Source organism: Triticum urartu, chromosome 5, assembly GCF_003073215.2.
Source record: "Triticum urartu cultivar G1812 chromosome 5, Tu2.1, whole genome shotgun sequence".
In the NCBI taxonomy this organism is placed as follows: Eukaryota; Viridiplantae; Streptophyta; class Magnoliopsida; order Poales; family Poaceae; genus Triticum; species Triticum urartu.
This window is the reverse complement of record NC_053026.1, coordinates 491,960,655-491,979,998: the sequence shown is the minus strand read 5'-3', so window position 1 is coordinate 491,979,998 and position 19,344 is coordinate 491,960,655. Positions and strand designations below refer to the sequence as shown.

The following is a 19,344-nucleotide window of genomic DNA, read 5'->3' as shown; positions in this document are numbered from 1 at the left end:
CTCTACCAAAATTACATGCTCTTTATAAATAAAATGCCGTTCTCTTTAAAATAATAAATGACATGTTTTATAGAAAAAATGCCAAGCTCTTTATAATAAAAACGACATGCTCTACAAAAAATTCCATGCTATTTAAAAAGTGCCATGCTCTTAATAAAAAAATGACATGTTATTTGAAAAAATGCCATGATAATTAAAAAATTCCATGCTCTTAACAACAAAAATGACATGCTATTTTAAAAAATGGCATGCTATTAAAAAATGTGATGCTACTTTAAAAAAATGCCATGCTATTCAAAAAATGACATGTAATTTTTTTTTAAATGTCATGCTCTTAATAACAAAAATGCCATGCTCTCACAAATAAAAATGCCATGGTATATACATTGCAAATGCCATGGTTTCTAAAAAATTACATGGTTCCTACACAAAAATGCCATGCTACCTATAATATAATTGCACATGGCAAGTTTAGAAGGTTTCCCCTCTAAACAAAGGTACATGGCAAAAAACAAATATAATTTGCACATGTCAATTTTCTTAAAGCAAGTTCTCTAAAAAAGCATGGCAGCCTTTTGGATTTGTAGGGATTTTTTATTTTAAAAATATGGAATCTTTTTTGGAAATTTCTGGATTTTTTCAGTTGAAGATTTCAAACTAAAAAAGAATTCATTTTAGCTTAAAAAAATATGGCAAGTTTGATGTGAAATGTCCACAACCAGCTTCGGGTCCATTTGCTCTACCACAGAGCTATGGACCCACCAGCTTCCGGCCCACCCAGAACAAAGGGCCCTGAAAGGCCCATAAACGATGGGAAACCGGAAAAGCTCCTTCGCGGTCACTCGCTGGAGCGATTGAATCGATCCGAACGAAGCGTCCTGCGACAAATTCTTGGTATCACGCCGGGGGCCCACCACATATCGCTAAGAAGTGCTAAGACATGCAAAGCCCACCCAATAATCTCCATATAATCTGCCCCCCTGATTTTGGGGGGCGAGGGGGGCCCACACTAAGGCTGCCCGTAATGAGAGTATCATAGGTAGTATCATACATGCCAACTAAGCAAGTTTGATGAGGTGGCATAAAATTAAATGAAGAAAGAGAGACTTGAATATCATATCATGATACCGTATCATATTAAATGATGTGCTACTTTGTGTCATGCATGACAATAAATTTAGTCATTTATGATACCAACTTATAATAGTATGCATTAGGGATGTAGTATCATAGACTAATATCATATGCATGATACTAGTATATGATACTCCCCGTTACAACCAGCCTAATTACCATAATCCTTACCCTGATCATAAACGTAACCTGGTCCACACCTTCCAAATCGGGAGATCCTTGGCCTGTCGGAAAGCGAGCGTTGGCACGCGCGCGCGCGGAATAGCAACGCCCGAAACACATGGACGTTCCTACCGCGATCAGTCAGCATGCATACAACACGTCAGGGCATCTTCTTAGCCGTCAGATCAGCAAAACGCACGGCTGAGATCACCGGAGGGACGCGTCCAGACGTCCCACGACGATCGGAGTCGCAGACCGCCTCCGATTCACCATGAAGCACGCACGCACGCTATGCCGCTATATATACGAACGACGGCAAAGCAAAACAGATCAATCAAATCAAATCAAACCAAGCAAAACGAGTCAGTCGAGATCGATGGCTCGTGCGCCGATGTGGATGTTCGCTACGCTCGTCGCGGCATTGCTTCTCGTGATGCCAGCCGCTTCCGCTGCGCCCACGGGCGGCGACGCGGGCACCGTGATCGGCATCGACCTCGGCACCACCTACTCGTGCGTCGGCGTCTACCGGAACGGCCGCGTCGAGATCATCGCCAACGACCAGGGCAACCGGATCACCCCCTCCTGGGTCGCCTTCGCCGACGGCGGCGAGCGGCTCATCGGCGAGGCCGCCAAGAACCAGGCGGCCGCCAACCCAGAGCGCACCATCTACGACGCCAAGCGCCTCATCGGCCGGGACTTCGCCGACGCCGTCGTGCAGCGGGACATCAAGCTGCTGCCCTACTCGGTCGTCGACCGCAAGGGCAAGCCGCACATTCAGGTGCGGGTCAAGGACGGCGACGTGCGCGTCTTCAGCCCCGAGGAGGTCAGCGCCATGGTGCTCTCCAAGATGAAGGAGACCGCCGAGGCCTACCTCGGCGAGAAGGTCACGCACGCCGTGGTCACCGTGCCGGCCTACTTCAACGACGCGCAGCGCCAGGCCACCAAGGACGCCGGCGTCATCGCCGGGCTCAACGTCCTCCGCATCGTCAACGAGCCCACCGCGGCAGCGATCGCCTACGGCATCGACGAGAAGGGGCCCGAGAAGAACGTCCTGGTGTTCGACCTTGGCGGCGGCACCTTTGATGTCAGCGTGCTGTCCATCGACAATGGCGTGTTCGAGGTCCTGGCCACCAACGGCGACACTCACCTCGGCGGCGAGGACTTCGACCAGCGCCTGATGGACTACTTCATCAAACTGATCAAACGGAAGCACGGCCGGGACATCAGCGGCGACCTGCGCGCGCTGGGGAAACTGCGCCGGGAGTGCGAGCGCGCCAAGCGCGCGCTCAGCAACCAGCACCAGGTGCGCGTCGAGATCGAATCGCTCTTCGACGGCGTCGACTTCTCGGAGCCGCTCACCAGGGCACGGTTCGAGGAGCTCAACAACGATCTTTTCCGGAAGACGATGGTGCCGGTGAAGAAGGCCATGGCGGACGCTGGGCTCAGCAAGGCTGACATCGATGAGATCGTGCTCGTCGGCGGCAGCACCAGGATTCCCAAGGTGCAGCAGCTCCTCAAGGAATACTTCAACGGCAAGGAGCCCAACAAGGGGGTCAATCCCGACGAGGCCGTCGCGTACGGCGCCGCCGTGCAGGCCAGCATCGTGAGCGGACACGTCGACGAAAACACCAAGAAAATGATCCTGATCGATGTCGCGCCGCTTACACTAGGCCTGGAGACGGTCGGCGGTGTGATGACGAAGCTGATCCCGAGGAACACGGTGGTGCCGACGAAGAAGACGCAGGTGTTCACGACGTTCCAGGACAAGCAGACCACCGTGTCCATCAAGGTCTACGAGGGCGAGAGGAGCATGACCAAGGACAACAGGCTCCTCGGCAAGTTCGATCTCTCTGGAATCGCACCAGCTCCGAGGGGCACGCCGCAGATCGAGGTGACGTTCGAGGTGGACGTGAACGGCATCCTGCACGTGAAGGCGGCGGACAAGGGCACCGGCAAGTCGGAGAAGATCACCATCACCAACGAGGGCGGCCGGCATAGCCAGGAGGAGATCGACCGGATGGTGCGCGAGGCAGAGGAGTTCATGGAGGAGGATGGCAAGGTCAAGGAGAGGGTCGACGCCAGGAACAAGCTCGAGGCGTACGTATACGACATCAAGAACACGGTCGACGGCAAGATGGCCGACGCCATGGAAGGGGACGAGAAGGAGAAGGTCCAGGATGCAATGAGGGAGGTGAACGAGTGGCTCAACGACAACCCGGAGGCAGAGAAGGAGGACTACGATGAGAAGCTCCGGGAGCTTGAAGACCTGTGCAACCCTGTCATCTCGGCGCCGTACCAGAGGTCTGGAGCTGCACCGGATGATAGCAACACTGAAGAGGACGATCATGATGAACTCTAGGCATGGGCAGCTTGCTAGATCTTTAGTATTAGTATATTAGTACTATAGTTTCATTTTTTATCTATGTTGCATCTTCCTGTAATATAAACCTGTGATGTAAATAATCCTCTTTTGTAGCTTATTAATCACTAGTTCAACGTAATTTTCCCCAATCTTTTATGTGCACTCTTTGTTTCAATGAGTCACTGGAAAGCAGGTATAACTCTAGCGAATCTCTAGACTTGTGTGTGTACTTACTCACTATCCAAATTCTTGTCAAAACTTACGTTTTGCCCTGAATTTGTAGTGACCAAAGTACTCATCTCGCGAGAGTTTTGTGGCTTCTGGTGCATTTATCTCAAAAAAAAAAATTCACCCGCAAAAAAAAAAATCACATAGGGGGCCTAGATTGGACACTTTTAGCCTATGGCCCCTCCAAACAAGCATATAGGCTAGAAGGTTATGCTTAATATTGATTTTATGGTTGTTGAGATGGTTACAGATAGCATGATATTGCATACACCGTCTCTAGGCCGGCGGAAAGTAGGCAAATGCCTAATATCGGCTCTCGCACTTTTCCATCCTTAGCAGAAAAACGTGTGATGCTGATGTTTACCTTGCATGATCAAGTAAACAGAAAACAAGTGAGTACAGCTCATGCAGTTTTCAGCACCATCTTTCTTACCATTTTGTCTTGCATAGAGATCCACCGAAAGTGGCCAACTAATGGTTTCTTACTTGTCACAACAACTTTTGGCACTCAAACTCTCAAAGTAACTTTTTCTATGGACAGTTCAGTATGACTTGACTTCTTGAAAATGTTCAAACTACACCCCAGATTTTGGATTGTGTTAAACTCTCTCGGTCTCTCCCGTGGTGTGCTATCAAATTCTTGATGAAATTGTTCTCAAAAAAAAAAATCTTGATGAAATTATAGCTCAAGTGCAGTCTTTTGATTTTTGAATATACTGGTGCAACCATCTATGTTCCATTCCAGTGCAACCCAACTGAGTCTATAAATTCTGGATCCAGCAACACTTAACGAAATCAGCCGTTGAGATTTTTGGCTGGCTTCTTCTTACCATAACATTAGTATTCCAAGATATATGACTATATAACAACAAAAGCTCATAAATATAAAACAAATGAGCAACAACTAATTTGATGACGCTTTTCGGGGCTAGTGCTTTTATATATGATGCTCTTAATGCCCTTGCAAGTAACAAGCGTCGATCTTGTATGTTACACCAGGAGTAGAGTATTACAGTTTGATTGAGAAACATACACAACTGTGCAACACTACGAACACACATACAAATTTGCTCCATGTTCTCAATTCCTACTCTCCTGCCGCCACCACGGCGAGTGGTGGTCGTTGGGGCCGGACCCCGGGTAGTCCTCCAGCTGCATCTCCATCTCCATCCTCCTGCTGACAGCACCGCGGTCTACCTCTCCCGCTACGACAGCCTGGGGTGATCATACCAAAAAATTCAGGTCAAATACAGTTTGCACCTGACATAGTATGGTCTGAAACTGCCAGTAGCTGCTTGCATGAACACAGATAGCTAGAATACTATCATCACCTGACCATCTGCTCCACTGGAAGCTGGGATTGCGTCGGTCTTCTGCAGCTGCTCCCTCGGGGCCGCTGGTGCATATGGGAATAAAATCGTCCTCTCAATCAGGCAGAACAATATAACAAAATCTCTAGATGGCATGAGATGATTACCAGCTGAGAATGAAATGGCAGCCCTTGAAGCATGGATGAGGCAGCAGAAGCCGAGCAGAGACACCACTGCCAGATGCAGCGCAGGCAATCTCTCCATCTGTCTCCTCTTAAGCATTTCTTCAAGTGCTCCTACTCTTCTTCTTCTGCAACCATGAGGAGGGTTCATGTAGAGGGCCTGAACTGCAAGCTATTTTATAGCACAGTTAAAAGTTGTCATGGAGCAAGGAGCCACCCACAGAATGAGGCCTCTGAAGCATCCTCCACAACCTTAGTTAGTTGCTATATAAGTAGTTCATCACCTTTTCCAAGTGCTTCATTAGCTCACATGATGAGCTTTTTATGACTGGAAAGGAGGTGGTTAGCATTTCGTAGGCATGCGTGCTGTTTCTTGAAAACTCGGCGAATTGCTCGGCAAGCACGCGAAAAGGGGCGAGCAAAAAGGAATGATTATGGCCAGGAATAGGTTGCAAGGGGTAAAAGTAAAGCAGAAAGCTAGGGCTCAATGTAATTTCTTGCATATAGGATGGTGACATGGTGCAGATGGCTCTGAGGATTTTTTTTTTCCTTCCAATCCGGTACCGGATATTCTTATCCTGATCAATGCAGCCAGTGTGGGCTTAAGACTTCAGGTAAACTAAAGTTTGTTGAGTGCCTTTATTTGGAGCTCATAGTGGCCTCAGCACTTAGGTAGATAGTTTGTGAGCCTCCACTAAGCTGAATCAACTTATCTGATCAAATAAAACTGCACTCAAAAGCTCATCAAGTTGGCTTTACCCAGTTGAACCTCGACACCTAGCAGAGAACATCCTAACGTCAAAGTTTGTCTCTAGTTTGACATGATCAACACTACATTCAAAAAATGGCAAACAATGCCAGACATTGGCCGGACTACTCGTCTAAGTTATATACAGGCCTGAGGGCTCAAGCGGCCTTGGTCGGGTTTTTTTTTTCGAGCCGTGATGAGCTGTGTTTATTTAGAGAAGAACTTCCAGATCTCCCTCTCGGGGGGCTCGGCAACAAGGTGCACACCAAAAGCGCCCTCCTCATCGACCAATGCTCTGAGCTGCCGCACCGCACTGCTGGAGCCGATGTAGTTCTTTTTCGCCGTGAGATACATCACTCCATAGGGTGGCCGCAGGCACTGCAAGGGCAGGAAAAACAGAGTGAATGAAGGTAAGGTTAAGCAGGTTCAGTTTCGAGGTAGATGGCGAATCTGCATAATGCCCCCCAGGAAAGTACTCACTGCCTTTATTGGGCATCTCATGCCGAGAAAGAGTCTTCCCTGACAAAATGACACGGAGAGTAGCATTACACATCTAGTAACTAACCTTTTTGATGAGTGAATAAAGGTTTTGAAGAGAACTTGCGGAGTAAGGGATCTCATTCACCAACACTATGTCATATCAACCCTCATCTCCTGCACAGGCCTCGTTTCCCCTCTCCCATGCATGGCTGCCTGACAGTTTTGTTGATCGCCTTGACGAGGTTTCGTGGCAGATATTGTTCCCATCCTGGCTGCTGCAACCATCCAAAAAATCGTCTTCACAGAACCCTAGCCCTATGCCGGACGATGCATCCACCTCGTCCTCCTGTATCACTGACAGGACCGTGTGAAGCTCATCCCACTCCCCAGCATAGAAATGGATGTCTTGAGACAACTGTTGCCATGATGGAGCAAGAGGGCTTCCTTGTTGGTGGCTCTGGTTGTCTCGAGTTTGCTCGAGATTTGCGAGTACATTGGGGATTGTTCTGCATCTTATTATTCCAGCACTGGGATCCTGAAAATGTACTGTTGAAGCTCCCTAAAATGTTTGGAAAGAGGGCATTAGAAGCCTAAACGTTGCATTTTTTTTCAGAAAAGAAACAAGGATATTCATTGTTGGTGCATTAGCCAAAGACAGTACAGGTAAGTACGCTTTTTTGTGCATGAATGGAACAACAATGAACAGCAGTATACTAGATAGATAAACTATGGTAAATGACTTGGGTACTGAAGGCAAGTGAAATCTGAAGTTACTTTTTTTAAGTAATATAGATAAGTCATGGATAGCTGCAGTACCTTCAGGCAAGAAAATATCCCAGGAAGCCCATATCTGCAGCCCAGCTGCATCAGAAAATAATAATTAAACAGTTGCCAAAGAACCACAAATTGATCAGAGTATGCCAATATATGTGGTTCGCATTAGGACGTAAAGAAACAGACCAAGCCCCAAGAAGTAATTTCAGTGAAAGAACCTTTATTTATTGTGCACACTGATAAGTACAACACATACTGAAAACAACGTTTCAAGCCAGGCAATAGGCTCGATACCAACTTAGAGGATGGGAGCGTGTTAGTGTTGGTGAAAATACATGATTAATGAGAAGGACAATACATTTGTTAGGTGGAGATCAATAGATCGCTAGAACCACTTGTTGTTCACAGCTTTTCATAGTTATTGCACTTAATATTCTAGTGTTTGAAGGTAAGAACAATATCTACAGTGTGCAGCCTTTGCATTGCTGCCTACATAAATCGATTTAAGGACGAAATTAACAAATAAATGGACATTGGGTAGTACTTAGTCTTTGTGAGTTTGTGTCATTCGCAGTCCTTCATATAAGAAAATTGGCTTGAGGCAGTACACTATTAAACAAACAGTAAGCGCTACAAACTAAATGCATGAACATAGCTTTACTAGAAGTACTGCATGCATACATGGAACAAAGCTAGAGTTGTACCTCTAAAACCCATTTGCTTCTGAACGTCAGTAGTCCATCACGGATCTCATTCTTCAGAACATTTACTAGCTCGAGTGAACTCTCACAGCATTTCAAGGGCCCTAGTGTAAGATAATTAAATCCGGACCTTCACCTTTCCAAGTAGTAAGTACAATGATATGCCTGGTGGGGCTATTACTCTTACCTTCACCTTTTGGAGTTGCAAGATCTGATCTAGATAGTCCCACAATAATGCTTATCCAGAGGAATCACAAACGAGTACCAATTGTATGCCTACCACATAAATAGCCCTCCTCTGGATATGCCTACCACATAAATAGCCCTCCTGACCCGTTGGCTCTGGCGCATCGCCAATGGCGATGGTGGCCTTTGGTTCACCATCATCCAGAACAAGTACCTTCGGGGCCAGCCACTCGCATTCTGTCAGCGATCTGGTGGCTCCCAGTTTTGGCAGGCCGTCATCCAGCTGTTGCCTGTGCTCCGCATCGGCACGTCCATCTCGGTTGGCACGGGGTCCGCGACCCTGTTCTGGTTTGATCGGTGGACCGGCGACCTCCCCCTGGCCGTGCGATTCCCGGAGCTTTTTGCCATTGCGGTGGACCCTCAGGTTTCTGTCGAGACGGCCCTTATTGACTTAGGGCGCCTCGCCTTCCGTCGCCCCTTTGGCCCGCCGGAAATGGCCGCTTGGGATGCCCTCCTCCAGGACATCGCCCTCCTCCCGATGAACGTTGACGACACCCCTGACTCCATATCTTGGCGACTGGAGCCCTCGGGCTGCTTTTCCACTAAATCCCTCTACGCGGCCATCGCCCCCTCGCCGGCCCCCGAGCCCTTTAGCCTGATTTGGGATATCCACTTGCCACTGAAAATCAGGATCTTATGGCAGTGGATCCGTGGACGCCTCCCGTCTGGGGTGGAGGTACTTAAGCGCAATGGACCTGGCGATGGGATCTGCCCCCTGTGCGGCACGGTGGAGGATGCTAACCACATCTTCTTCTCTTGCTTCACGGCCCAGTTTCTATGGTCCTGTTTCTGCGAGACAGTCGGTGGCCAGTGGTGCAACACCAACTTCCCTGACTTGCTTGCGGAAATCCACGCCTCCCCTCCCCGCTACCGCCATATTAGATGGCTATGCGTGGGGGTTCTTGCCTGGATGCTTTGGACCGTTCGCAATAAGCTTGTCATCCAGAAGGTGCCTCTTCAACGTGCAACTGACGCAGTCTTTAAAATGTGTGGTTACTTGCAGCTTTGGCGGCCGCTTAGCCACCCCCAGGACCGGGATGCCATCAACACTCTCCTCGCCGACCTTCGATCGATGGCCTTCCGCTTGGCGCCCCCGCTTCCACCCCCCCCCCCCCCCCCCTCCCCCCCCCCCCCCCCCCCCCTCCCCCCAAGCCCGACTAGTTCCTCCTTCTGCGCTCCGTGTGTGCGAGTTTTTTTCTGTTTTCAGGGCTTGTTGAGCTGTGCCCTCAGCACTAACCCTTGGATACCCCCTGTTTGTGAGACTTGTGTGTGTGTGCGTGAACCTTGTTGGATGTTTGGCTTGGGCAGTTGCTTTATAATATAAAGCGGGGCGAAAGCCTTTTTCGGCAAATAGCCACTATGATTAAAGCACAAGTCCATAAATCTGAACAAAAATAAGCTGGAACAAATAGCAAGAATAGGAAAAAGTAATCAACCACCTTGAACATATTCATGCCGTGCATTTCGATATTGTTGCCCGCATACTTGTACGGATGAACATTCTGCATACAAATGCAAACAATGCCAGCTCAGTCAGCAGATAACGAAATGCCCTTATGGACGGGGAATGTTCTGAACAGGCAGGACTTGTAACTTTGCCATGAACAACAATTGGAAACAAGCAACCTGTGATGGGACGATCTCGACGGCCGGCGTGACTGATCCCTCTCTGGCACGATGTCGACGCAGTGAGCTGTGGCCTTGTCATGAGACAGTAAGCCGGCGAGGCACTACGAGAGCAGCGACGGCGACCACATTGTTTCGCTTCTGGTCAGTCTGAAACAGCAAAATCACAAATTAGGTTGAAAACCATAGTACATCCCACATCACCAGTACCCCATTATTATCTCATCTAAAAAAAGACATTAACAGTAGCCGGAATAGAGGGGAGAACAGAGTAGCTACACCGCCCCCAATCCCCATCTCATGAATCAAGAAAACATAACCAAGCAACAGCAAGTGCTAGCATCGCAAGGCAAGATCAAAACGAAGGGGTGGAAGGTTTTACCTGCTTCAACGCAGGATCTGACCCCGGCGGAAAACCAGCAAAATCTCGCCGGACGCCGGAGTCGGAGAGGGGAGAAAATGAATCCAATCAACCGAAGGAAGGAGGCAGTTGGCTCATCCGGAAACGGAGGAGGAGAGATGTTCGCGCGTGTGAAAAGTGAAACAGATGCGGAGATGGGCGAGAATCCGAGCGCTGTGTTCGTCTCCGTTCTCTGACAGTCTGATTCGCTGGGACGCTGCCGGCGAGTTCGTCTCCATTAATCTCCAGAATGCCACTGCTGTCTGATTTTTTGTTTTTTGAGGTAAGCCACTGCTGTCTGATGGGACAAGGCCTCTCGCATGACCGTGGGCCTTGACGGGCCGCCCCTGCTCGGCCCGGCCGGGCTCCTCCCGTACACAGGCCGGCCGTACGGGGCACGCAAGCAGTGGCGCGCTCGCGGGTTCCGAGACCAGCGGCCGACCGCGCAGACCGGTGGCTACCCCCCCTTCCCTCCTCCCTCCCTCCTTCCCTTCCACCCCGCGCGTGCGTGTGCGTGGAACGCGCGAACGGAGCCGAGGCAGGGGGCGCGCGCTGAGGCGGAGGCGGAGGCAGGGGCAAGCACCCGGCGGCCTCCGTCTGGCCGTGCAACGGCGCCATGGGTGGCTGCTACTCTGTCATCGCGGCCTCCAGGCTGCTGGCCCGGAGGCGCGCCGCCGCCGCCATCATGCCCGTGGCCAGCGCCGACGACTGCCCGCCCGACAGCGACGCCAGCAGCAGCTGCTGCAAGAAGAAGCGCAGGTCGACCAAGTGGAGGCGGAGCGCGCCGATCCTGGGCAACGACGACCAGTGCGCGCCCGGCGGGGAGGGCTTCGCCAAGCGGTACCGGCTAGGCGCGGAGCTGGGGCGCGGGGAGTTCGGGGTGACGCGCCGCTGCGAGGACGCGGCCACGGGCGAGGCGCTGGCGTGCAAGACCATCCGCCGCAAGCGCCTGCGCCGCGCCGCCGACGCCGAGGACGTGCGGCGGGAGGTGGAGATCCTGCGGCGCATGTCGGCGCTCGAGGGAGCGGGCGGCGCCGTGGTGCGGCTCCGCGAGGCCTGCGAGGACCCCGAGGGCGTGCACCTGGTGATGGAGCTGTGCGAGGGCGGCGAGCTCTTCGACCGCATCTTCGCCCGGGGCCACTACACGGAGCGCGCCGCCGCCAAGATCGGCCGCACCATCGCCCACGTCGTGCAGCTGTGCCACGACAACGGGGTCATGCACCGGGACCTCAAGCCCGAGAACTTCCTCTTCGCCGGCAAGGCCGAGGACTCGCCGCTCAAGGCCATCGACTTCGGCCTCTCCGTCTACTTCGAGCCCGGGGAGCGCTTCACCGAGGTGGTCGGCAGCGGGATCTACATGGCGCCGGAGGTGCTCATGAGGAGCTACGGCCCGGAGGCCGACGTCTGGAGCGCCGGCGTCATCCTCTACATCCTACTCTGCGGAGTGCCTCCGTTCTGGGGAGGTGCGTGCCTTTCTTCCTTGCTTCTTTCTTCACCTTTCATCGGCATGAAAGAATGCAGGTCCATTCCTCCTCTCATGACTGAACCCCAGTGCTCATGTGATTTTATGTCCGGATGAACCGGGCGCAGACAACGATGAGCGCATCGCCGAGTCGATAATCCGGGGTGAAATCAACTTCGAGAGGGAGCCATGGCCCAAGGTCTCCCAAACTGCAAAGGACCTTGTCAAGAAGATGCTTGATCAGGATCCTGCTACCCGCTTGACGGCAAAGCAAGTCTTTGGTAATGGCCGCCTTAATTTGGTCTAGTTTCCAGCTCGTGGGCAAACCAAACAAACACAATATGCATTCACAAATTTGCTACAAGTTCACAGCAAACTTGCTTATTTCATGGTATTATTGGGAAACCGGAGGTCTAGCGATACATGATGAATAGTGTTATGCACTGAACTAAGAGCGTTAACTTCTCCTACGAACCAGAGCATCCGTGGATCAAGAACGCCGACAAGGCTCCGAATGTGTCGCTTGGAGCGCTTGTTCGATCCAGGCTTAAGCAATTCTCGTCCATGAACAAGTTCAAAAAGAAGGCACTCGGAGTAAGTTGCACAGAACCGGGCTACATTGTTCTTGATTTTTCTTCCAGTGTGATATATTCTTTGACGTGAATCATTTTCCAATGATTAATGAAGGTCGTTGCCAAGAATTTACCGGCAGAGGACATCGAGAACTACACTAAGATGTTTCAAATGATGGACAAGGACAAGGACGGTACTTTGACGCTTGAGGAGCTCAAGGAGGGCTTGCGGATAAACGGTCATGCTGTTCCTGAGACAGAGATACAGATGCTGTTAGAAGCTGTGAGTGCCTACTATATGCACTTCGACGTTTTCATTGCTCTCTTATATGAACAAAATAGCTATGATGATTGGGATAGTGGAAGCTAGATTAAATAAATCAAGTGAGAGCTGTACAAATGCAACGAAAAATGTTCTGGGAAATCTAGAAATATGCCATTGCAAAGTATTCGATTCCAAGATAATGTCGCTACAAAGTTCTACTTCTGAAAACTGACTCCGCAAACTTGCTGTAATTGTTTCAGATGACATTGTGAGGCATGAAAAGACAAATATACCATTATCTTCCTTTTAAAGGAGCGTTTTCTTCCATTTAGAGGGGTATTCCGGTTTATAATAGGATTTGAAAAATAAAGTTAGCAGCGTCATTTTAAAGTGGAATTCGTGGGGCATATCTCACAATTGAGTACTTAACAGTGGCACATATCTAGCTTTCCCAATTCTGACACGAGTCTAAACGCAATTGAAACCAAGTATTAATCACGAGCTACATTATGTTCTAACACACTTTCTTCCTTTTCCAGGGTGACATAGATGGAAATGGCACCTTGGACACTGACGAGTTTGTGACAGTCTTACTTCACATCAAAAAAATGAGTAATGAGCAGTACCTACCTGAAGCTTTCAAATACTTTGACAAAGATGGCAATGGATATATTGAAATGGAGGAATTGATGGAGGCTTTAGGTGATGATGAACTAGGCCCAGATGAGCAAGTGGTTAAAGACATTATACGTGACGTTGACACGGATGAGGTCAGTTTAGACAACAAATTAATCAAAAACATTGATCACTTAATGCTGCTGTATTTCAGGAAAGTGGACCTTGCTGATTTTGAATCCTGATACTGTAGACGCCATTTATCCATATCAAATGAATCCAATGTAATTTTAAGCTAGCTGGATTGTTTACCCTAAACCCCAATTTTAAATCCTGAAACTGTAGACGGTTTGAGGCTGTTTCCAGTGAAAAGGGCACATCTGAAAACTACCCGCTTTCCCCCATCGTTCTCGGGAAGTGCCAACTAATGTTTGACAAAAGGAAATTACTACACCTGGAAAGAAGCGTAAATCAACAACAATCCCCATAATTTGCTGAAATGCCAGCGTTGTTTAGTGTTTACCTAATTCTAGTGTAACGAGAAATCCATGAAGCAATAATAACTAACTTATTGCTGCCATCCATGGGGTTTTCCAGTCCAAGAGTACACAAACACATTCTTCTATAGGATAACTGACATTTTATATGCATATGCAACAGGATGGTCGCATTAGCTATCAGGAGTTTGAAGTGATGATGAGATCTGGCTCAGACTGGAGGAATGCTTCTCGGCGGTACTCAACAGCAAATTTCAGCAACCTCAGTCAGAAGCTGCGCCAAGGAGTTCTATGAAACAAGACCGATCCAAGCAGCAGCTAACCCACTGAGTGCATCGAATAGAAAGTAAGCATCAGTAGATGACCTAAAACTCAAATGGGATTACTGGGTTTGGAGGACATCAGGATTTGCCCATAACCCAGTTGCTCGGATGACAAAGTTCCTCAAGCAGAAGCAGAAAACCCAATGGCATCGTCCTTTGTACTGAAACCAAAATATTTCACACCTAGGATACATACTAATGACTTAGGTATGGACAGATGTAAGGGAAGAAAAGCACTTCCCAAATTTTGACATTTTACTACTGTGTCAAATTTTAAAAGAAGTTGAATCCAATAGAAATAAAAATTTCATGGATCAACATTGCGAATTGCCAAAAGGAGCATCCTTTCCATCCAGTATACTTCGTGCAATGAACTGATACGCGGCATGCAGAGTTGCCATGAACTCCAATGAGAATGGAGAAGTTCAGAAGAAAACTGCTAGTTAAATTAAGGCAGATATATTGAACCATACCAGCAATTTAGTCGCAAATAGGTTACCATGGTGTTTATTACTCCCTCCGTCCCACAATATAAGAGCGTTTTCGACACTACTGTAGTGTAAAAAACGCTCTTATATTATGGGACGGAGGGAGTAGAATTACCTGAAAATCTATTTTCTATGGAGAAAGGCGTGAAGTCCACTCTTCCAGGGTCACCAAGAATCATATTCGTCACCATTTCAGCAGTACCTAGCGCCTGAAGTAAAATTAGCAGAAGAAGAATATCATTTTTTATTAACTTCTTAAAAAGGGAAATAGCAGTAGAAATTTATCCCAACCATTAAGAATGTGTAAATCTCATAACTGTATTTAGTCAACCATATCAAGCAACTGTGTGTTGTTGTTCTATTTAATCAAGGGAGCAAGCTTTCATAGCAAGGGAATGTCTGTTATGTCACTGCAAATGTCAACAATGTTTTGAGCTACTTGTAGGTAGATGGGTTCAGAATGCCAATATTAGCAAGTAAACGACACATTATCTATGTACATGGAGCTTGATCATGCACAACATGAAAATGCCTTAGGCTTTAGCTTTCTGGTGGTCGAAATTCACCAGAGTCTGCATCTAAGTACAGCCTCATTCTGCGCTCTAGATAGGCGACTTCCAGCTTATGTATATGGAAACTCAAAAAATGAAGAGGCTCAAAAAGAAAGCAACGCGCATGCTGACATATGGTTTACTCTATCTCAGTTGGAATATGATACCTGCATGCAGGGTCATTCAACTGGTCATCTCACAGAACTAGAAATACAAAAAAATGCAACCAGGGTAGCACAGTGCACAACTAATTGTATGCAATGAATGGGAACACTCCCAGGAACGGGGGCTGCAATGGGGCTATCTTTGCTGCAACTCCTGTTCTCCAGGAGCATGGAAATGTCATATGCTGAACTGCTTACAAAAATACTAAGCACGAAGAGGGAAAAACATTAACTGGAGCAGGTTTGCACGATCGACTTACCAAAGCAAGTCCACTTCCTTCATGTCCTGTTGCAATCAAAACATTTGACATATCCGGAACAAATCCAATAACTGGCTTCCCATCAGGCACTGAAACAGATGAGGCATTTCTATCAAATATAGAGTGCAAAGCTAATAACATTGCATTGAAATATCTTTGAGGCACTATTTTGTTGTTCTAAAACCAAAGGGCCTTACTGTAGGGGCGGTGCCCAATTCTGATTTCTTTGTCCTCGTCAATATCAAGATGAACATTATTGATGGCAGGAAAGAATTCTCCTGCACGGTCCCATATACTCTTCAGTATGGATTTATCAACCTCCCTTGAAAATCCTTTAAACTCCCTGCTGCTTCCTGTAAAAAAATATTTGTGATCAAGGATTCACATTTTCTAACATAGTTGGCGAAAAAAGTTATATAGAAAAGATATTCTTGTATGAATCAAAAAATTATTTACTGAGAAAAAGCTTGATCTACTCATCCATAGATTTATTTCAGAAGATCTCCAAAAAGGTCAGCAAAAGGTGGAACAAAGGGATAACTTTGGACTCTATAGATCACCTAAAACTAAATGCCCTTTTGTATTTAATGTTGCTGTCATTGATATGGATGCGGCGTCATGCTCATCTTCATTGGATGTTGACGACAAGTGTATGCTATGTGAATTATCGCCCTGATGGTCAACATATCCCAGCTCCATTATGCCATGATTCAGCTTTAGCATGTCAAAATTTTCCAACACAAGCAGATGACCCTGAAATGGATAATGTAAAAAATTACATTTTTTTATGTTGTGAGATGTTGAAAAAACCAGGAAAATCAATCGAAATATTTCGTATGAAAGGTTAATCAAAGAAATTTGGAAAATAGCACGTACCTTTCGTGGCTTCACAGGAATATCCAGTGTAGAATTTGGTCCTAGGAAACTATGCAATAAGGACCGAGTCCAAGCGCCAGAAGCAACTACAGTAGCTTTTCTGCCATATAAGATGTTCTTAGAAGTTTGGACACCTTCAACCCTTCCAGTAACCTCTGATCTGCATAAAGTAAAAGGAACATCAATAATACAGAAGAATGGAAATGGCTTCGGAATAAATGAGAAGGCATCCTAACAGGGTGATGGATAACATCATCGTCAAGCTAATTATAGAAGCTACTTTGCTGCAATTCCAGTAGCCTGATAGCTGTTGCTCTTGTGTTCACCAACAGAAGTAGTCTGAAAAGAAGAGACCTTCATACCTTATCAATGACATGGCAGGATCATTGTAGAGCTCCATATATCTCCCTTTTGGAGTATATGACCTATTGATCTAATAAGAGAAAATGTTAACAGTTAGAGACGTACAAGGATTCTTCTAACCACACTTATCATAGAAGAATCAAAGTTCTAGATCAGAAACCTTTTCAATCAAAGACACAGCCTGGAACGCATCGATTTGACGGTCTTCAGGTAAGAACATGGCACCACCATCATTTCCAACACAGAGTGCGGGTTCTAATGCATGCAACGAAGAGGCAGACAAGCACTCCGCATTGATGCCTGCCTGAGACAGAACCTTAATCTTCTCCTCCAGCGTAGCCAGCTCTTTGGAGGTTCTTCCAACTAATAAGCTTCCTTCACAAAACAAGCATTTCACTTTCTGTTCAATCTCTCTCGCCGTGACTGAGAAATAAATAATCTGGGATGTGCATATAGTGAAATGCAGTAAGACATGTCATCGAAGAAGTGAGTCATTTCAATTTCAAGTACCATATAGCTGCACATAGCATCAGAAAGGTCGGAGTCCAAGGTAGCCTTAATTAACTAACTTAGTGAAATCTACTGGACCAGAGGAGATGCAGTTGACCTTTCACTGCCATTTCGAGCTAAATATACTGCTACTGTAGTCTGTAGTTATTCCACTGACTAGTATTTGAGGGGGTAGAAAGAAGTTAATCCGCAATTCGATCAGAGTCAACGACTTATCGACAACTGTCACATGGCTTTACCTGTCTTCATCCACCCCAGGCTCTCGCGCGCGCCGCCGGCGCGGAGGCCGTCCATCTCGGCCGCGAGGTCCTCCCACAGCTGCTTGCTCCGCACCGCCAGGTCCCACGTGTCGCTCCCGGGCGTCCGGTGCGACATCCACACGTACCCCTGCCCTGCAGCAGCAGCACCGCCGAACCAAAATCAATCAGAACCCTGGAGGATGCATCCAAGCTGACCTTGGCATACGCGAGCGCGAGGAGGGGGTGTGGGTACCTGCGCCGGTGGCGCCGGAGCAGGGGACGGCGGCGTCGGCGACGGCGACGGAGAGCGGGGTGTGGAGGAGGAGGTGGCGGGCGATGGAGAGGCCGACGATCCCGGCGCCCACGACGACCACGTCGTGGTGGGAGGCGGAGGGGGAGGCGCTGGATCGGAGGGCCGGGAGCGGGCGCCGCCGCCGCGGGCCGCGGATGGAGAAGCGTCGGGCGCGCGAGGACGGGGAGGCGGAGGGGAATGGCGCGGCGTTGGGGTTCGGAGCGGGGGAGAAGGCGACGGCGTCCATCGGTAGCGGAGACGGGGGGCGATCAGGCGAGGGAACGGCCGAGGAACCGTGGGTGTGAGCTTCCCCGGAGGAGGGAGTGGCAGCAGGTCAACGGCCTTCATTTTGGGAGTAGTAACGAAGCTGACGTGGCCTGTCTGGCCCCACCATCTGAAAGTAGGCCGTATTCGTATCGGGCGCCAGTTCGAGTCTTCGTGGCCCAGGCTAGCTGGGCCGGTCATCATGTGTACACTTACGGCCTGTTCGCTTTTTTTACAGAAAAAAAGCTCCCACCTACTGTGTGCATGTATCTATGATCATGTCAGACATGTCAATTTTCCAGTGTGTGTATGTATTACTCAAAAAAAAAAATAGTGTGTGTATGTGTCGCGGAGCACCACAACTTTGGCGTTGCCGCAGCTTTGGTCGAAGAGGGGGAGGGAGGGGCTCGGGCACGGAGACGGGGAAGGGGAGGGGGTCGGTGCTTGGGCAGGGGTGCATCTATGTGTAACTCCGGCGCGTGGTTTAAATAGCCGCAGTGAGGACCATACGAAGAGCAGCTCAGCAGCTTTAATGCGCGCGCAACGGTCGGAGTTGATTCCTCAGGAACTTGCGTCCGCATTGAAGCGGCGGCTGCCGAGAAGTCGCATCGGTCGGCGCCGCCCTCCCTGCCTCCCTCCGGTCACATTGCGGCATCAATGCCGGCCTTCGCGTGCTCTGGGCCGGCATGAATGCGACGCTATAAGCAGCGCGTGCATCGAAAGAAAAACGCGGGAGAGGCAGGTGGCGGGTTTTTGATGAGCCAGGCCAGTCAAAAGCGGGTTTGGGATCGGTCCGGACCCCAGCAAACTTTTCTTATTTTTGTCTTCAGTTTGCGAGAGAAACCGTGTCCGGACCATTTCGTGGACCGATACGAGTCAGCATTGGATGACTTTTGTAGTTCGGATAGCGCAGTCTGAACGGTCGTAGGAGATTTACGGGTCCGCCTTGAAGATGCCCTAAGAGCAACTCCAATGGGGCGACTCATTTCGTCCACCGCCGTCCGTTTGGGTCGGCGCAAACAGAAAAATCGGCCCAACGCGCCGACCCAAACGGACGCGCGTCCGCTTTTCGTTCGCCTCTGCCTGTCGACCCATTCCCGGCCCATTTTTGAGCCGGATTTGCATCGGCGTGGACACGAGACGGACGCGCGCGCTCGCCCTCTTCCCTCCCCAGGCCCGCTGGTCGTGGCACATTGGCCTCTCCCCATCCAACAGCACACCCTCGCCCGCCTCCTTCGTCGCCAACGCCA

At 49.0% G+C, this 19,344-nt stretch overlaps 3 protein-coding genes and 1 pseudogene across 6 annotated transcripts; 2 read left to right on the top strand and 2 right to left on the bottom strand.

Annotated features, from left to right (window-relative positions):
* Positions 1-1,652: 1,652 nt before the first annotated feature.
* LOC125556418 (heat shock 70 kDa protein BIP5-like) lies at positions 1,653-3,898 on the top strand. The gene has a single exon (XM_048719156.1). The coding sequence runs from the start codon at positions 1,673-1,675 to the stop codon at positions 3,653-3,655; it is 1,983 nt and encodes a 660-aa protein (XP_048575113.1). The 5' UTR covers positions 1,653-1,672; the 3' UTR covers positions 3,656-3,898.
* Positions 3,899-6,188: 2,290 nt separating this feature from the next.
* LOC125507215 lies at positions 6,189-10,084 on the bottom strand (annotated as a pseudogene).
* Positions 6,189-18,169, bottom strand: LOC125510070 (glycine oxidase). Of its 4 annotated transcripts, XR_007284471.1 has the most exons (15): positions 17,792-18,169; positions 17,539-17,691; positions 16,950-17,164; positions 16,789-16,859; positions 16,427-16,586; positions 16,111-16,303; positions 15,748-15,903; positions 15,551-15,639; positions 14,691-14,784; positions 9,954-10,103; positions 9,767-9,829; positions 8,085-8,185; positions 7,423-7,467; positions 6,692-7,165; positions 6,189-6,504 (listed from the first exon to the last, which is right to left on the bottom strand). XR_007284471.1 is itself a non-coding variant. In XM_048675162.1 (10 exons), the coding sequence occupies exons 1-10, from the start codon at positions 18,075-18,077 to the stop codon at positions 12,628-12,630; spliced, it is 1,428 nt and encodes a 475-aa protein (XP_048531119.1). In that variant the 5' UTR covers positions 18,078-18,168; the 3' UTR covers positions 12,134-12,627. The 4 variants fall into 4 exon arrangements, 1 of the variants encoding a protein (XP_048531119.1); XR_007284470.1 differs by having other exon boundaries at positions 8,085-9,829; XR_007284472.1 differs by lacking the exon at positions 8,085-8,185.
* Positions 10,342-14,677, top strand: LOC125510071 (calcium-dependent protein kinase 22-like). The gene is made up of 6 exons (XM_048675163.1): positions 10,342-11,816; positions 11,944-12,096; positions 12,294-12,409; positions 12,503-12,670; positions 13,192-13,422; positions 13,928-14,677. The coding sequence occupies exons 1-6, from the start codon at positions 10,970-10,972 to the stop codon at positions 14,057-14,059; spliced, it is 1,647 nt and encodes a 548-aa protein (XP_048531120.1). The 5' UTR covers positions 10,342-10,969; the 3' UTR covers positions 14,060-14,677.
* Positions 18,170-19,344: the final 1,175 nt, after the last annotated feature.